This window comes from Diadema antillarum, unplaced genomic scaffold (genome assembly GCF_040938485.1).
Source record: "Diadema antillarum isolate AM-2024a unplaced genomic scaffold, OU_Dant_1.0 scf00000035, whole genome shotgun sequence".
Taxonomy (NCBI): domain Eukaryota; kingdom Metazoa; phylum Echinodermata; class Echinoidea; order Diadematoida; family Diadematidae; genus Diadema; species Diadema antillarum.
In genome coordinates, this window is record NW_027270924.1 from 1,688,134 (window position 1) to 1,707,500 (window position 19,367).

The 19,367-nt window shown below is 38.7% G+C and overlaps 2 protein-coding genes across 2 annotated transcripts in view; both read left to right on the forward strand.

The window, feature by feature from the left end:
* Positions 1-5,277: 5,277 nt before the first annotated feature.
* LOC139743857 (NXPE family member 3-like) overlaps positions 5,278-19,367 on the forward strand; it is a 41,961-nt gene continuing 27,871 nt past the window's right edge. Inside the window, exon 1 of the mRNA XM_071654322.1 lies at positions 5,278-5,380. The gene's annotated coding sequence lies outside the window, so the exon portion shown is untranslated. The remainder of the gene's footprint in view (positions 5,381-19,367) is intronic.
* LOC139744535 (peptidyl-prolyl cis-trans isomerase B-like) lies at positions 6,722-7,234 on the forward strand. The gene has a single exon (XM_071654969.1). It carries the CDS (start codon positions 6,722-6,724, stop codon positions 7,232-7,234), a length of 513 nt encoding a protein of 170 aa, XP_071511070.1.

The following is a 19,367-nucleotide window of genomic DNA, read 5'->3' on the forward strand; positions in this document are numbered from 1 at the left end:
GAGAGGGAGAGTGAGACGGAAAACGAGTAGGGTATATCATAGAGAAAAAGCAAATTTAAACAAGAAAACACTGACAAAAACAGCGACAAACATTTACACATCGACTCACTAAATTCTGATGCGCATTTCTCCCCACACCCAAATAGTCAATCTCATCTTTACGTCTCTTAAGCTAATAATATCCTGCGTGCATTCAAACAGTGATTTTTTAATTGATCGACACGTTCTGCCGTCGATGTAGAAAAAAATGTGTGATACCCACGGCACCTGTTTCACAACGACGACATGGAATTTGTTTTAGCAGATCTAAGTAGGCACTAATTCACATTCTTTATCACGTGACGTGGTCAATTAGTCATTAACTCTATAAAAAAGCAATTTATATTAACAACATTGATTTTTCCCATTTGTTTGATATTCTAAATATTAGCAATCCTTCCTCTACCTTAATTTGATTTTAAAAGGAAAAAAATAAATATATAGATATATAAATAAATTAATGATAGAAATAACTCAAAGCAGTTTGTCTCGGATTTGTGAACCCTAGTCTCTTTCTTGGTAATTTCCCTCTAAGGATTAAGAAAATGCAGTTACCCTAAATCATTTCGAAACAGTCTGCAGTAGCATTATCTATGTATAGCTTGACATGATTAAATATAATGACCTTGCTCAATGAATTCAATTCAATTCAATTTATTTGCATATTTCTCGATGGAAAAATACATCAAATATAATAAAACTAAATCATGCGTGAGATCCAGCTAGGAGGCATAATATTACAAAATGAAATACATGATATCCAACTAGGAGACATACATAGAATATTGCAAACATATAGACCATAGTGGTCGATCCCCAAAAGTTGGAATCTGAGAATGAATGCTAAAGAAATATGATGGAACCTACATAGAAGCAATTCATAAGCTTGTCGAGCGTAGGTCCCAGTTAAAATCGAGCGTAAAGATTGACATGAGGAGCACCGGTACAACAAATGACCGAAACATAGAGAGAAAAAAAAAACATTAAAAATACAGATATTCAGGGATATAGCAAATTCTTCTCTAATGCAGGTGTTAATGTACCAAATGTCATCTTAGTTTTATTCTATATGTACGACAGTTCAATGTGTTCTATATAATTTGGGGGTATTTATATGTCATTGCGTTGTATTTTAGCCTTCAGGCTACGAGTTTGCCAGTTTTTATCAAATAAACCATTCTGATAATAATAATAATAATGATTTCATTTGTTTTGAGGTTTAATTAATAATTATGTTGATAAACACCGATATCGCGGGCAACAGTCGATTTGAGGCATGGTAGCCACAATGTAAAGTAATTCTCAATATGCAAATGTTTCTTAAACTATTGAGATAACAATTTATATGAAATCTTAAAAAGACACAAATACATCGGTTATTCTGTTGAAAATCTTTTAGCGTACTATAGCTATATGAAATAAGCGTACTTTCATGCAACGTTATTTTATGAAAATCAGAATGTAAAACTTATGTCACCTGAAACATAAATATGATATACATGTATATCAAACCCTATATCAATGAAAACGTCTACACAATGTACGATATGCTACCTAATAACCTTCACATCCTCGAATGTAACCCTTAAATGAGTGAGAAAATATAATATAAAGAAAATTCCACCAAAAAAAAAACCAATCATTTTTCATGAAAGTTACACATTCAATCAACTTAAATTGATAGTGACATATTTTAAGGGTGGTAATAATTCCCCCTGCTTTCTGAAAGCGGTTAGTCAAATGCACTTTCATTGCACCAGAGAAGTGAGAGCATGTTGAATTTTCCTTAGATTTTTCTTTATATTGTTGTTCACACATGACGTCATGAACTCTAGTAGTCTCCTGATCCAGTCATTACAACACGAAAACATTAACAAATTCAAAACTTTTAAATCGACTGTCCGATTTTCCTCAAACCTTCACTGATGTGTTCTACTAATGTTGCTGCTTTCACTCAATCCACATTGCTCTTTGGGTTTTGGTTTCCTTTAAAGCCCCTGTCGATCGACAAACCATCCCTTATCACACGGCGGATGATGAACCACATTCAAGAGGAGTTTCCGAAAGCGCTGCGACCGATCCGGATATACATGGTATATATCCGCCACTTTATCCATCAATCTCCGCGAAAGTTTTGAAATGTTTTGAAACTTCCATATTAGGCGTTGGTCAAGGTTTGGCCCTTTCGTACGTTTTCCTTTGACAATAAACCAGCTCAGCTCTCTAGTTCCCTTGTGCTTCACTGAGTTAATCAGCGATATTTTACGGACTTCCTTCGCATTAAAAAAAAAAAAAATAGACGAGAGAGCAGCGGTAGACTGTCGTAACGTGACTTTTGTATGACTATGAATTTTTTTTTTTCCTAGCACCAAGGTGTAACGTGCATCCTTATGGCTCTTAAATGAGGTTATATCACCAGTTTCATCATCTGCACGCATGGGTCAAACAGCTCCACGCCAGTTAAAGACACTCGCTTCGATCTGACACGAAATGATAAATAACTTGAAGTCAGGCGCAGCTGTGCTCAATACCGCTCTACGATATTCCATTGTTAAGATGAAACGGGGATACAAAGATAGGTCGATTTACTTTATGATTGCGATGGTTTTATATTCTGCAAAGCCATTAAAAAGAGCGATGAATATCAAATTTTCTCTTTATGGATATATAGCACTTTACAACAGCTGTGATACAGTATGTGGATAATTGCAAAAATTTGTAACGTAACAATTACTCAGTTATACGTTCTTTGAAATTTTGGTGAAAAAAAATAGTAGTAATCGATTATTAATCATCATTAATGATTAATGGAATGAGGTAATTTTTAATAATAAATTTATTTTGATTGATGGACATACAATATTTGATAAAGAGTTATTTCTTAGGAATGTATATAAAGTTCATCATTTGGTAGATGTAAATGGGGACTTTAAAGGGAGAAGGGAGTTTTTAAGATTAGGATTTAGTGAAGAAATGATTGGAAAAATGGTTGAAATATTTTTAGCTTTACCGTCATCATGGAAAGGTACATTAAAGCGAGAAATGAATATGGAGGATACTCAACTGAAAATTGAATTATATTTGCAGAATAAAATATATCATATACAGGATATAACATCAAAACGTATTTATAAAGCATTGATGAGGGATGGAATTGAAACATCATCAGCATATAATAATTTAGTTGGTTTATATAATTGGAAGAAATAGATATTAGATTGATTTTTCTGAGGCCTCGGAAGTCTACTCTTGATTGTAAACTGCGTGAATTTCAATATAAAATGTTGTATGGTTTAATATATACAAAAGCTAAGTTATTTTCTTTTGGTTTTGTAGGAGATAATCAATGTACATTTTGTTATTCTGAGGTTGAGACTTATGAACATTTGTTTTTTCATTGTAGGAAAGTCAATCAGATTTGGAAATTGTGTAGTGAAGTTTTTGTTTTACCCCAGATGCAAAAGTTAGATTGGCAATCTGTTCATGTTGGTATTAAAACGCAGGATATTGCAAAAGGACAACTCATAAACCATTTGATATTATTGATAAAATGGATGATATTTGTATTTTCGAAGGAAAAGAGCAGGCCCCCTTTGATAAGAGAAATTAGAGAAAGAATGTTAGAAAGTAGAGAAGAAGAAAGGAAATTAGCAATGAAACGAGGTACGCTGGCCCTGCACAGCAGGAAATGGAATCATTTAATGGCACGGGATACTTACTGCACTACTATTTGATACCTTTTTTGTGCTTTTTGTTGTTGAGTGTTTGGTGAACAGGTTCGATGTTTGTGGGCGTGTGTGTGTGTGTGTGTGTGTGTGTGTGCGTGCAAATATGTGTGTGTGTGTATCTGTGCTGGAGTGAGGTATACCTGGAGTATGCCTATTTAGAGGGGGAAGTGTTGTTGAGGTTATACGGGTGAGCGATGAAGGGGTAATGTTTATAGGTATGAATTATGTACAGACATTGATCATGACGATTTGTAAAATGTTTGTATATTGGATTGTGTGTACATAGGTATGTAGGCTTTTTGTTGACACCTGATGCATAGGTATGCAGACCTTGTGTTTGACCCCTTAACAATATTGATTTCATTATCTCATAATCACTGCTGTGACGAGTATACGGACGCAGTCAATGGGTATATTTTGTAATGTGTATTGTACATACATTTTGGTTTTGCTGACCCATTAGGCATTAACAATTGATTTTATAATTAATGCGGAGATGATTATATTTGTGAAGCAGTTACTGTGTATTGTATACTAGTAGTAGAACAATCGGAAATTTACACAATGACAGTCCTAAGAATTATTTTGTAATATTTTGATATACGTTTGAAATGTCACGCTGCAAGCAACACAATTAAATATTGAATTGTAATCAATGATGGATGATGAAATCGAAATAAAATATTGTTTGAAACAAAAAAAAAATTACTAGCGATAGCACAAATAACCGGATTTTACTGGCTCATTCACTAATATCCAGTTAACAAGACAACAACTGTCTTTTCATTCATTCATTCATTCATTCATTCATTCATGATTTATTTTCACTTCCAAACAATATACATGGGTAATACAAACCTCAAAAAGATGGTATATTCTTGAAACATACGATGTCACATGATCAGTAGAAATACATTTAAGGATTTGATGGAAATGAAGATGTAACAAATCCAAATGAAAATGAATCCACATAAAAGTGTAACATTATATAGCACACGTGTAAAGACAAATCGTGAACAATGTGTCGAAGGTAATTTATGCATGTAAAATATGACAGCAAAATACTGAATACTAGATTGCCGACGCACGTCAGAACAAGAGAACGGTCCTTCATGTTCAATCGCCTATAGATAGGCCAATTAAGAAGGGGAAGAAAAAAAAAAAGAAATTCACATTCACCGCAAGCATCATACACAACCATCGCATACCATACATATCCGGTTTCTAGAAACAAAAGATGGGTCATGGTCATTTCAAAGGTTGTATTGCTTGCTGTTTTCATCATCAAACGTTAGTCAATCACGAAGTCAGATCGATACCGGTCTGCAAAGATAGCAACAGTTACTCTCCTTTTCTTTTTCTTTTTCATTTTTTTTTTTTTGTTGAAATGACATGGAGCTGAGTGTGTTTGCATGGATACGAGTTTCTGTGTGTGTGTGTGCGTGTGTGTGTGTGTGACTGTGCGTGCGACACAAAGGCAGAAAATCATTACAGATGCTATTGCAGTAGTCAGCGATGTGCAGTGTGTCACATAGGACTTAAACGGAATTCCCTCATACTTCGACTGCAGCTAATATTGCTTTGCGTGTCTGTTTATGTTAATTGGAAATAAGGTAAGTGAAAAACAGAATTAGTGGGCTTACTTTCCTTTAAATATATTTCACTTGGTAATATTTCTTCCTGTTCTTTAAAATCCCATTCTGCTTAAACATGTACAACTCCATACGACAGTTGTAGCTACCTATCGTTGCAGCGTTGCGTTCTTCGCTATAATTCGCTGTGTCACGTCCATTGGCCGGTGCGGCTGGCTACTCCTTGCCCAGTCGGCATTCTTCTCACGTAAAAGCGTGCTATGGGCCCATTTTTCCATGGCCAGATAGTGATATGACAATATCTTCAGTAACATTTTATCACGCAGATCTACTCCAAGCGCCTCACGAGTATAAGCGTTAATTTCGTCGGCCTCATGCCAAAAGGGCACTAATAGTGTATAAAGTCTATGGTGTTAAGGCCCTTTTGGCATAAGGCCGACGATTTTACAAGTGTTAAAACTTACAAGGAACTTAAATTTTCCGTCATGAAAATGCGCTGTAACATGCAAGCGTATGCGAATGAGCTGCTCATGAGCATACATCGTATTCGGCAGGTTGCCATGGAACTAAATGATAATACTGTTAAGGTCAGTAACTTGTCCTGCATACTGGTTACACTTCATAGTCAGGGTCAATGTCCTAATTCTTATCAGTATTCTCCCACACATATATCGTGTACAGATCGAATATCCTTTGTCCTAAAGTCATAAAGTGGAGGGCTTAGTTAGCCCCTATATCTTAATTGAACCAAGACACACACTTATAAGCTTATTGTTGGTGCCTAGAATAAAGCAGTCATTGTAGCCCTTTTCTCATCTACTATACTGACCATGCAAGAACCTATCCTTTGTCCTCCCCTATTAGCTAGACGTTTGATGTCACCCCTTTGTAATAGTCTCAACTTTATGTCTCTTTGTCCTATTGTTGTAGCCATGCCTCCCTCCAATTACCACCCTATTGCCCGATTGTACCTGTATTAGTTTCTCATTTAATCCCAAGCTTCTATGATGGAAGTAGCCAACTGGTTAATTGTTTGTATACTTGGCTGGCAATGATGCCAAGCTAAAACTCCTGTTTGGGAGTCAGTCTGGATTTGGTCCTCCTGAAGTCAAGACGCCAATAAATGTTCTCTCCGTTAATGCAATGATTCTATGTTGGTGTGATTGATTCATTGACTCTTGTTTGAAACGTAACACTGGTGGCAGCGGTGGGATCCAAACTTATACATGCCATCGAAACGCTAACACTTTCGTCGTTGAAATGCCACAAAATTAAAGACGTTGGATATGCACTGCCAACAACCTGCAAACAAGATGGACCACAAGGCAAAGGCTGGCGACTTCTGTGTGCTGTAAAGTCTGCATGACAACCGTCACCACAAGGACAATGAAGGTCATTACTCTTCTGTTGTTGGCATCAGTAGCTCTGGTCTACTTTGTTACATCATCAGATGTCAAAACAGGGATCGAATCATCGGTAGTTACAGTGATCACTGAAAATGGTTTCTTTTACCCCGTGACCAGCGACAAGGAAGTGAGGAGAAATGTTTCTGATTTGCTTCTGAAATCGATGTCAAAGCCAACAAAGAACTTTGCTGCACTTGCAATTCATTTGAAAGTATGCGGATACCAAGGTAGCAAGTTCCATCTCGTCGTGATCCAGGGCGGGGACTTTCCTCGTGGAGATGACACTGGAGGCAAGATGACACAGATGACGACAGGACTGATGATGACAACTTTAAAGCCAAACTACCATGGACCTGGCTGGATGAGCATGACAAACGTTGGCAGGAACGTGAGCGGATTGCTGTTCTCCATGAGTAAGAGCACGACCATCGAGACATCTTGGCTGGACGGGAAGCACATCGTTTGGTAGATCAACCCGGCACATACAATATCACCTTGACAACGAAGAGACTTTGACCACACCACGACATGAGTGCACTGATTGACGAATTAGTTTTTCTCCTTTCCGGTACGTTTCTCATTACTACACATGCTCTTTGGCTTTGTAATTTGTAGTTAATTTCATTATTTAAAGATATTGGTGAAATTAAGTTAGTTTCACAACTGTTTTTTGTTGTTGAAAGTAATGCGTTATGTTTCGATATGGCTGTAGAGAAAGCGTGCAAAACGAGAAATGTGTGATGGAATTTTGCTATTGGCATGAAAATGAAGACGACAGATGAAATTGAAACCCTGGGGTTGTCAATCAGATAGTGAGTGAAGGTGCCTAGATGTCATGAATTGTAGAGATAATTCAGTAATGTGCATTGCTGTTCGTATTAATATGGGTGTTTTTACTGGTGAATTGCCCTGCAACTATACAAAGTTGCCTTACATGTAGCTGAAATTTTCAGGCAGCAATGATCCAACTTGTAATAGCACACGTATGTGAATAAAGCTACAGTTTATCGAAAACATAACAAGAGGATTTCTCCGCAGGGTCGCTGGTAGTTAAAAATATCATTTCATAGATACAGTTGTACCAATAAACCGTATGGAAAATTATGACAGCTTGTATGTTATCTTTCCTGGCTTGGCATACCAGTGATTAGGTGAACTTTTATACATGTGTGATAGAATTTAGTTGGATATGTCAAGTGAATGCAATTACAGTACCCCTTTAGTTGAGTTGACTAGTTGTGTACAAATAATACATGCCAGTGTTGTAGAGGTTAAGCTCCAAGGTTTGTAGAGTGTACGAACTTGTGTTGAGGCTAAGGAACGATCTGCCCTGCATCTATACAAAGATGCCTTAGCCGGATATATCCGGGCCGCAGAGAAATTCCTGTAGAGTTTTGCATGTAGTTGTTTCATAGAATGTTGAAGTAGACTAAGGGTATCAAGATTTGCGTCACCACTTGTCACCCAATTTAGGTTTTACACTGTGATGAACTGTTCAGTTGATGCTGGTATTTACTAGTAATTTGCATAGGATCCAAGTTTCACATCAGAGTTTGTTGTCTCTGCTAACTCAATCCCTCACTCTAGTTTTTTATTTTATTTCATTACACTGAGAGACCAGAATGTTTACACCTATGCATTATGAACAGGAATTTGTGTAGTACCCACGCTCTTATGTTGCAAAGGGTTCTAAAATGAATTAATATCCTCCAGTACTGATCTGTTCTTAACTCCTGTTCGTGGTTAACCTTTAATTTTCTTGTCAATGGCGACCACATTGTATGTACACTGTACATGTTGTTTTACTCTTGACCTCGATGTACAATGTGTATTTACAATGTATAATAGCATCTCTTCCGTTTAATGTTTTACCTCGAATGAGGATACTGTCTGTTCTTCTCTTTCTTCTCTTTATACAATTGTCTTACTTCTTCGTTATCTTTTCTTCTGCAATGTTTCATTCTTTCTACAAAACTTAGATTGTCGAAGCTTCAATAACCAATGTCTTTATTCTGATTTTCAATGTGCATGTTATAGTGTAACTGTATAATGTAAGATTAAAGGTAAGCGCTATTTGTTGATAGATGGACGTAGAGTGAAAATGTAAACACTGTAAATTTGGGTTGTTATTTCAGTTACATGCTCTTTGTTCGTGTCATTACTTTTTGTACATACATGTACATGATTATACATCGCTGTCAGTTGTAATATATTTTTTGAGTGTTTTGTGATGGGTTCACTATTTGGGAGTTATAAAATATTTGGACTATTTATTAATTATAGTTTGGATAAATGTGACAACCTCTCTAACACCTTGTACAAAAATCTTCACTATCAATCTGTTACACCTCCTGATTCTGTTTCTCTCTTCTCTTTCTGTCAAGTGTCTTCTCTCTCTATGTCTTTCCAAGTCATGTATCCATACTGCTAAATTCACCCTGTGGTAGGTTGTGTATTGAGGACAATACCTCTTGTCAAAAGGGGGGAGTAGTGTTAAGGTCAGTAACTTGTCCTGCATACTGGTTACACTTCATAGTCAGGGTCAATGTCCTAATTCTTATCAGTATTCTCCCACACATATATCGTGTACAGATCGAATATCCTTTGTCCTAAAGTCATAAAGTGGAGGGCTTAGTTAGCCCCTATATCTTAATTGAACCAAGACACACACTTATAAGCTTATTGTTGGTGCCTAGAATAAAGCAGTAATTGTAGCCCTTTTCTCATCTACTATACTGACCATGCAAGAACCTATCCTTTGTCCTCCCCTAGTAGCTAGACGTTTGATGTCACCCCTTTGTAATAGTCTCAACTTTATGTCTCTTTGTCCTATTGTTGTAGCCATGCCTCCCTCCAATTACCACCCTATTGCCCGATTGTACCTGTATTAGTTTCTCATTTAATCCCAAGCTTCTATGATGGAAGTAGCCAACTGGTTAATTGTTTGTATACTTGGCTGGCAATGATGCCAAGCTAAAACTCCTGTTTGGGAGTCAGTCTGGATTTGGTCCTCCTGAAGTAAAGACGCCAATAAATGTTCTCTCCGTTAATGCAATGATTCTATGTTGGTGTGATTGATTCATTGACTCTTGTTTGAAACGTAACAATACTTTAAACTACGTCGTAGAGGAGGACATTACAAGGAAAGCGTCAAATGCATCATGATAGTAGAAATCTATCACTTCCAGAAAAAAAAATGATACATTATATGTTGGTTACAAGTTAAAGCCCAATTATTCAACAAAACAATACCTGGATGAAATAAAGAAATTGTGCAAGCTGTCTTACATGTATTTTGAGCATTGTGACGTTCTGTACGATCTTCGCTTTGTGCTCTACGAGATTTACAGTTTGGCATTAGCAAAACTCCTAGGATACCAAAGAGATAAAGGAAGGAGGCAAAGCCGATCAAAACAGTCTAACAACATATACGCACACATACACACATACTGTAATAATCGAATAACAACATGCAGTACACGTTTTGAAGGAATGTTAACGATACAAAAAAAAGAAGAAAAATGGAAGTGTATAGCGGATTGTGTAGTACAACGATACTGTCTATACCAAATCACGACTACCATGGAGCAAGTTGTGGAATAACCTTAACATAGGCAACCACAGATACAAAAAAAGGAAAATGAATGAATTTAGGGGTTTAAATCCCTCTCATGTTGTTTTCTTTTCATAAAATGACCGATTTTACAGCAGATGGGAGAGCGCAGTGAGTTTATTAACTTTTTTTGTCTGTTATAATCACTAAATGGCGAATGTTGACTGAATTTCTAGAATAAACTTTGAACAATAAGTCAACTCGCCACGGCCACAATTAGGAATTTAAATATATAGTGTATCCCCTTATTTAAGCATCCAGGCAGTTTGGAATATTACAGAATAGTTGCATAAGCTGCGATACTTGTTTCCATCAAAATGATAACATGTCTCATATTCAATGTACTTATGCTCTTTTACATCAATTATTATTGTATAGGGCAATTGTAATAAGGAGCAAGTAAAAATCTCTTGCTGCCATTGCAACAACAACAATAACAAAGATATTCAAACTATTCTCACATTCTGCGTACGTAGGGCCTAATTGTTATTCAAGTATAGCTAGATGCATAACAAATTGATGATAATAGGCCTAAATAGATTTCAAACTGCCGTATTCATGTACAAACTAGCAGCACCCGTGGAAATCCACGGGTCTGAGGGGTTTTATTTTTTTTTCTCATAATACGATTTTGCACATTTTTATTGAAGAAATAAAAAGAAAAGTCGTCTCATTCTTTCGTTAATTGTGCTGTCTTCTAAATGACCACCCTTCCCAGAAATTTTATAATACATTTTTGTAGTATATGCCAGGCGATCCGGTCCATTGGTAGGGATCATTCCCGCCACTACTTGCTTTTATTATAGAACTTGAGTTTCGAGGGGTTTGCACCCGTTGAAGTCCAACAGTTGTCTTGTTGCCCCTCACCCCTCCCCCCCCCCTCACGCACACACACATTTCCACCTCCGCAGGGCAAAAAACAAAAACATTCAGGGAAAAATTACCAAAAACGCAAATGAGATTCCCCGAAAGTTCTGCCCACAGGTTGTTCCCGTCGAAACGGGAAGATATTAACACTATGACTTTGATTACCCCCTGCTCTTGCATCCACGCGGGCACCCGCGGGAATCCACGGCTGGTCTCAAGGCCTCGGTTTGTTTTGTGTTTTTTTTTTTCATGTTTCTTTTCCCCACGTTATAATTTTGCTCCCTCTTGTTGTTTTTAATCACCAAAACTTGGCTTGATATATCATATTAATATAGAACTACATCTGCTTCAGATTGTATATTATCATAATTAATATTAGGCCTACAATTATTGCTCCTATTATTGTTATTATTATATCATTATTATCATTATCCTTATCATTATTATTATTATCATCATTATTATCATCATTGTTATTATTTGGGGAGGGGGAGATCATAGTCATCAGGTTTAATAGGCACCCGTGGGAGTAGGTTCTCACGACCTCGTATTTTTTTCTTTAATATTGTTCCCATGTTATGGAAGAAAGAAGAATATATACATCACTGCATTCGTCTTCATTTGCTCCCTCTTTTTTTTTGTCACCAAAACTTGGTTTGATAGACCATAGAACCACACATTCTATTTCCACTTGCAATTTTAAAAATAGGCGGTCGGCAAAGCGAGGTTTTCCTCTACGTCCGCTCATCTTATGAATATGTATGATTACAGCAGCTCTGCAGTAAACGAATGGACACAGCTGCGCGTGTAATCTGATATGTAAGGGTACGATCGGCAAATATATTTAGCCGCGTCCTAAACAGTCTGCGTACAATGACACCGGACTTGAGAGCAAACGGCGAGCAAACTAAATGACGTACCTGAGCTGCATATAGTATTCTGCAGTTGTGCAAAATACAATTACATAACCAACGTTCGTTGTTTTCATTTGGGGACGCCAATAATGGCGAACTGTACGTAAATGCCCTTGTAGTCCATATCACGCACACACAGATTCGTGTAACCATCGTCAACACATTCAGTACACGTAACAGGCGGAGGCAAAGGTACATCACAGAACTATATACACACAGTGTAGAGTGTGTATAGAGTTCTGCGAGGTACATTGTGTGTGTGCGTGCGCGTCCGCCGGAAGATGTCAGAGATTTCGCTGCACCATCATCTTTAGTATCCCCCAGTGTCTCTGCAAGCTAAAAGATGGAAGATCGAGAAAGCAGGAGGCCAGCGCAGGTTCCGTGAATATTGAAAAGCTCGGCTCTTTCGTCACGCACAAAAATGCATTATGCATGTAGCTAATTAATTTTTCTTTTTCGTCCTCGACGTCGACACGGAGGCGGAGAGGGGACGAAACCCACGCCATTCGATGTAGGATACTCTCCTGCGGCCGACGGCACCGGTCGCAACTGCCCGGAGCCGACGGCTCGGGAGGAGATAGAGAAACCAGCAACGCCGAAATAAAACAGGAAATACATAAGGCCGCGACAACAACAACAACTTCGAGTATTATAGTATAGGACTAGCAGCACCCGTGGAAATCCACGGGTCTGAGGGGTTTTATTTTTTTTTTCTCATAATACGATTTTGCACATTTTTATTGAAGAAATAAAAAGAAAAGTCTTCTCATTCTTTCGTTAATTGTGCTGTCTTCTAAATGACCACCCTTCCCAGAAATTTTATAATACATTTTTGTAGTATATGCCAGGCGATCCGGTCCATTGGTAGGGATCATTCCCGCCACTACTTGCTTTTATTATAGAACTTGAGTTTCGAGGGGTTATTTGCACCCGTTGAAGTCCAACAGTTGTCTTGTTGCCCCTCACCCCTCCCCCCCCCCCCCCACGCACACACACATTTCCACCTCCGCAGGGCAAAAACAAAAACATTCAGGGAAAAATTACCAAAAACGCAAATGAGATTCCCCGAAAGTTCTGCCCACAGGTTGTTCCCGTTGAAACGGGAAGATATTAACACTATGACTTTGATTACCCCCTGCTCTTGCATCCACGCGGGCACCCGCGGGAATCCACGGCTGGTCTCAAGGCCTCGGTTTGTTTTGTGTTTTTTTTTTTCATGTTTCTTTTCCCCACGTTATGAGAGAAAAATAAGATATTTTCGTCTTCATAATTTTGCTCCCTCCTTGTTGTTTTTAATCACCAAAACTTGGCTTGATATATCATATCAATATAGAACTACATCTGCTTCAGATTGTACATTATCATAATTAATATTAGGCCTATAATTATTGCTCCTATTATTGTTATTATTATATCATTATTATCATTATCCTTATTATTATTATTATTATTATTATTATTATTATTATTATTATCATCATTGTTATTATTTGGGGAGGGGGAGATCATAGTCATCAGGTTTAATAGGCACCCGTGGGAGTAGGTTCTCACGACCTCGTATTTTTTTTTCTTTAATATTTTTCCCATGTTATGGAAGAAAGAAGAATATATACATCACTGCATTCGTCTTCATTTGCTCCCTCTTTTTTGTCACCAAAACTTGGTTTGATAGACCATAGAACCACACATTCTATTTCCACTTGCAATTTTAAAAATAGGCGGTCGGCAAAGCGAGGTTTTCCTCTACGTCCGCTCATCTTATGAATATGTATGATTACAGCAGCTCTGCAGTAAACGAATAGACACAGCTGCGCGTGTAATCTGATATGTAAGGGTACGATCGGCAAATATATTTAGCCGCGTCCTAAACAGTCTGCGTACAATGACACCGGACTTGAGAGCAAACGGCGAGCAAACTAAATGACGTACCTGAGCTGCATATAGTATTCTGCAGTTGTGCAAAATACAATTACATAACCAACGTTCGTTGTTTTCATTTGGGGTCGCCAATAATGGCGAACTGTACGTAAATGCCCTTGTAGTCCATGTCACGCACACACAGATTCGTGAAACCATTGTCAATACATTCAGTACACGTAACAGGCGGAGGCAAAGGTACATCACAGAACTATATACACACAGTGTAGAGTGTGTATAGAGTTCTGCGAGGTACATTGTGTGTGTGCGTGCGCGTCCGCCGGAAGATGTCAGAGATTTCGCTGCACCATCATCTTTAGTATCCCCCAGTGTCTCTGCAAGCTAAAAGATGGAAGATCGAGAAAGCAGGAGGCCAGCGCAGGTTTCGTGAATATTGAAACGCTCGGCTCTTTCGTCACGCACAAAAATGCATTATGCATGTAGCTAATTAATTTTTCTTTTTCGTCCTCGACGTCGACACGGAGGCGGAGAGGGGACGAAACCCACGCCATTCGATGTAGGATACTCTCCTGCGGCCGACGGCACCGGTCGCAACTGCCCGGAGCCGACGGCTCGGGAGGAGATAGAGAAACCAGCAACGCCGAAATAAAACAGGAAATACATAAGGCCGCGACAACAACAACAACTTCGAGTATTATAGTATAGGACTAGCAGCACCCGTGGAAATCCACGGGTCTGAGGGGTATTATTTTTTTTTTTCTCATAATACGATTTTGCACATTTTTATTGAAGAAATAAAAAGAAAAGTCTTCTCATTCTTTCGTTAATTGTGCTGTCTTAAAAATGACCACCCTTCCCAGAAATTTTATAATACATTTTTTGTAGTATATGCCAGGCGATCCGGTCCATTGGTAGGGATCATTCCCGCCACTACTTGCTTTTATTATAGAACTTGAGTTTCGAGGGGTTATTTGCACCCGTTGAAGTCCAACAGTTGTCTTGTTGCCCCTCACCCCTCCCCCCCCCCCTCACGCACACACACATTTCCACCTCCGCAGGGCGAAAAACAAAAACATTCAGGGAAAAATTACCAAAAACGCAAATGAGATTCCCCGAAAGTTCTGCCCACAGGTTGTTCCCGTTGAAACGGGAAGATATTAACACTATGACTTTGATTACCCCCTGCTCTTGCATCCACGCGGGCACCCGCGGGAATCCACGGCTGGTCTCAAGGCCTCGGTTTGTTTTGTGTTTTTTTTTTCATGTTTCTTTTCCCCACGTTATGAGAGAAAAATAAGATATTTTCGTCTTCATAATTTTGCTCCCTCCTTGTTGTTTTTAATCACCAAAACTTGGCTTGATATATCATATCAATATAGAACTACATCTGCTTCAGATTGTACATTATCATAATTAATATTAGGCCTACAATTATTGCTCCTATTATTGTTATTATTATATCATTATTATCATTATCCTTATCATTATTATTATTATTATTATTATTATTATTATTATCATCATTGTTATTATTTGGGGAGGGGGAGATCATAGTCATCAGGTTTAATAGGCACCCGTGGGAGTAGGTTCTCACGACCTCGTATTTTTTTTCTTTAATATTTTTCCCATGTTATGGAAGAAAGAAGAATATACATCACTGCATTCGTCTTCATTTGCTCCCTCTTTTTTTGTCACCAAAACTTGGTTTGATAGACCATAGAACCACACATTCTATTTCCACTTGCAATTTTAAAAATAGGCGGTCGGCAAAGCGAGGTTTTCCTCTACGTCCGCTCATCTTATGAATATGTATGATTACAGCAGCTCTGCAGTAAACGAATGGACACAGCTGCGCGTGTAATCTGATATGTAAGGGTACGATCGGCAAATATATTTAGCCGCGTCCTAAACAGTCTGCGTACAATGACACCGGACTTGAGAGCAAACGGCGAGCAAACTAAATGACGCACCTGAGCTGCATATAGTATTCTGCAGTTGTGCAAAATACAATTACATAACCAACGTTCGTTGTTTTCATTTGGGGACGCCAATAATGGCGAACTGTACGTAAATGCCCTTGTAGTCCATGTCACGCACACACAGATTCGTGAAACCATCGTCAATACATTCAGTACACGTAACAGGCGGAGGCAAAGGTACATCACAGAACTATATACACACAGTGTAGAGTGTGTATAGAGTTCTGCGAGGTACATTGTGTGTGTGCGTGCGCGTCCGCCGGAAGATGTCAGAGATTTCGCTGCACCATCATCTGTAGTATCCCCCAGTGTCTCTGCAAGCTAAAAGATGGAAGATCGAGAAAGCAGGAGGCCATCGCAGGTTTCATGAATATTGAAACGCTCGGCTCTTTCGTCACGCACAAAAATGCATTATGCATGTAGCTAATTAATTTTTCTTTTTCGTCCTCGACGTCGACACGGAGGCGGAGAGGGGACGAAACCCACGCCATTCGATGTAGGATACTCTCCTGCGGCCGACGGCACCGGTCGCAACTGCCCGGAGCCGACGGCTCGGGAGGAGATAGAGAAACCAGCAACGCCGAAATAAAACAGGAAATACATAAGGCCGCGACAACAACAACAACTTCGAGTATTATAGTATAGGACTAGCAGCACCCGTGGAAATCCACGGGTCTGAGGGGTTTTATTTTTTTTTCTCATAATACGATTTTGCACATTTTTATTGAAGAAATAAAAAGAAAAGTCTTCTCATTCTTTCGTTAATTGTGCTGTCTTCTAAATGACCACCCTTCCCAGAAATTTTATAATACATTTTTGTAGTATATGCCAGGCGATCCGGTCCATTAATTGGTAGGGATCATTCCCGCCACTACTTGCTTTTATTATAGAACTTGAGTTTCGAGGGGTTATTTGCACCCGTTGAAGTCCAACAGTTGTCTTGTTGCCCCTCACCCCTCCCCCCCTCACGCACACACACATTTCCACCTCCGCAGGGCAAAAAACAAAAACATTCAGGGAAAAATTACCAAAAACGCAAATGAGATTCCCCGAAAGTTCTGCCCACAGGTTGTTCCCGTCGAAACGGGAAGATATTAACACTATGACTTTGATTACCCCCTGCTCTTGCATCCACGCGGGCACCCGCGGGAATCCACGGCTGGTCTCAAGGCCTCGGTTTGTTTTGTGTGTGTGTTTTTTTTCATGTTTCTTTTCCCCACGTTATGAGAGAAAAATAAGATATTTTCGTCTTCATAATTTTGCTCCCTCCTTGTTGTTTTTAATCACCAAAACTTGGCTTGATATATCATATTAATATAGAACTACATCTGCTTCAGATTGTACATTATCATAATTAATATTAGGCCTACAATTATTGCTCCTATTATTGTTATTATTATATCATTATTATCATTATCCTTATCATTATTATCATTATCCTTATTATTATTATCATCATTGTTATTATTTGGGGAGGGGGAGATCATAGTCATCAGGTTTAATATGCACCCGTGGGAGTAGGTTCTCACGACCTCGTATTTTTTTTCTTTAATATTTTTCCCATGTTATGGAAGAAAGAAGAATATATACATCACTGCATTCGTCTTCATTTGCTCCCTCTTTTTTTTGTCACCAAAACTTGGTTTGATAGACCATAGAACCACACATTCTATTTCCACTTGCAATTTTAAAAATAGGCGGTCGGCAAAGCGAGGTTTTCCTCTACGTCCGCTCATCTTATGAATATGTATGATTACAGCAGCTCTGCAGTAAACGAATGGACACAGCTGCGCGTGTAATCTGATATGTAAGGGTACGATCGGCAAATATATTTAGCCGCGTCCTAAACAGTCTGCGTACAATGACACCGGACTTGAGAGCAAACGGCGAGCAAACTAAATGACGTACCTGAGCTGCTGCATATAGTATTCTGCAGTTGTGCAAAATGCAAAATACAATTACATAACCAACGTTCGTTGTTTTCATTTGGGGACGCCAATAATGGCGAACTGTAGTAAATGCCCTTGTAGTCCATATCACGCACACACAGATTCGTGTAACCATCGTCAATACATTCAGTACACGTACGTAACAGGCGGAGGCAAAGGTACATCACAGAACTATATACACACAGTGTAGAGTGTGTATAGAGTTCTGCGAGGTACATTGTGTGTGTGCGTGCGCGTCCGCCGGAAGATGTCAGAGATTTCGCTGCACCATCATCTTTAGTATCCCCCAGTGTCTCTGCAAGCTAAAAGATGGAAGATCGAGAAAGCAGGAGGCCAGCGCAGGTTCCGTGAATATTGAAACGCTCGGCTCTTTCGTCACGCACAAAAATGCATTATGCATGTAGCTAATTAATTTTTCTTTTTCGTCCTCGACGTCGACACGGAGGCGGAGAGGGGACGAAACCCACGCCATTCGATGTAGGATACTCTCCTGCGGCCGACGGCACCGGTCGCAACTGCCCGGAGCCGACGGCTCGGGAGGAGATAGAGAAACCAGCAACGCCGAAATAAAACAGGAAATACATAAGGCCGCGACAACAACAACAACTTCGAGTATTATAGTATAGGATATACCATGAACTGCTATGGCCGCACTCCTTCTTCGATTGCCATACAAACATTCACCTGCACAATACGCGAAACTCAACGGATTTCAGCTTACATAATCCTCAAACCCTCACAGCACAGACAGAGACGTCACTCAGGCACCACGACCAGACACATGGAATGCCTTTCACTACTCAACTCCATCAAAACACAAACATCACTGTTTTCACAAAGAAGTATGATATATAAACCCATGGTAAAATACATCCACGTCATTTACGCATCCTTGTCTGGATTCTAGTCTCTGGTATATTTGATTTGATTTGATTTGATTTGATTTGATTTGATTTGATTTGATTTGATTTGATTTGATTTGATTTGATTTGATCGGTTCCCTTATTATCGTTGTACAAGCACTTACTAACCCCCTTTTTTCAGAATAGAGTAATTTGGTTTGTCTTAGAAGCACCTTTTCATTTCTTAAAAATCCTTTACACAATCTTCGATCTTCACTTTAACTGTATAATAACTTTTGATAGGATGGTGCTGCTGCTCTTAAAGTTGGCATTAGTCATGGAGATAATGTGTTAATAGATCAGTTTCAGCTTACTGTGATAATCATTTCCTTCTCGTTGCTAAGGTGTTTTACATCCTATTTTTTTTTTGCCCCATACATTAAACAGATAGCATGGTTTGGTAAGATTAAGTGCTTGAATAGACTCTATCCACTTTGGAGCCTCTTTTCTCATTACACACTTTTCAATAGTGTGTACTTCTTTCCAGTATTTAGAGAGGT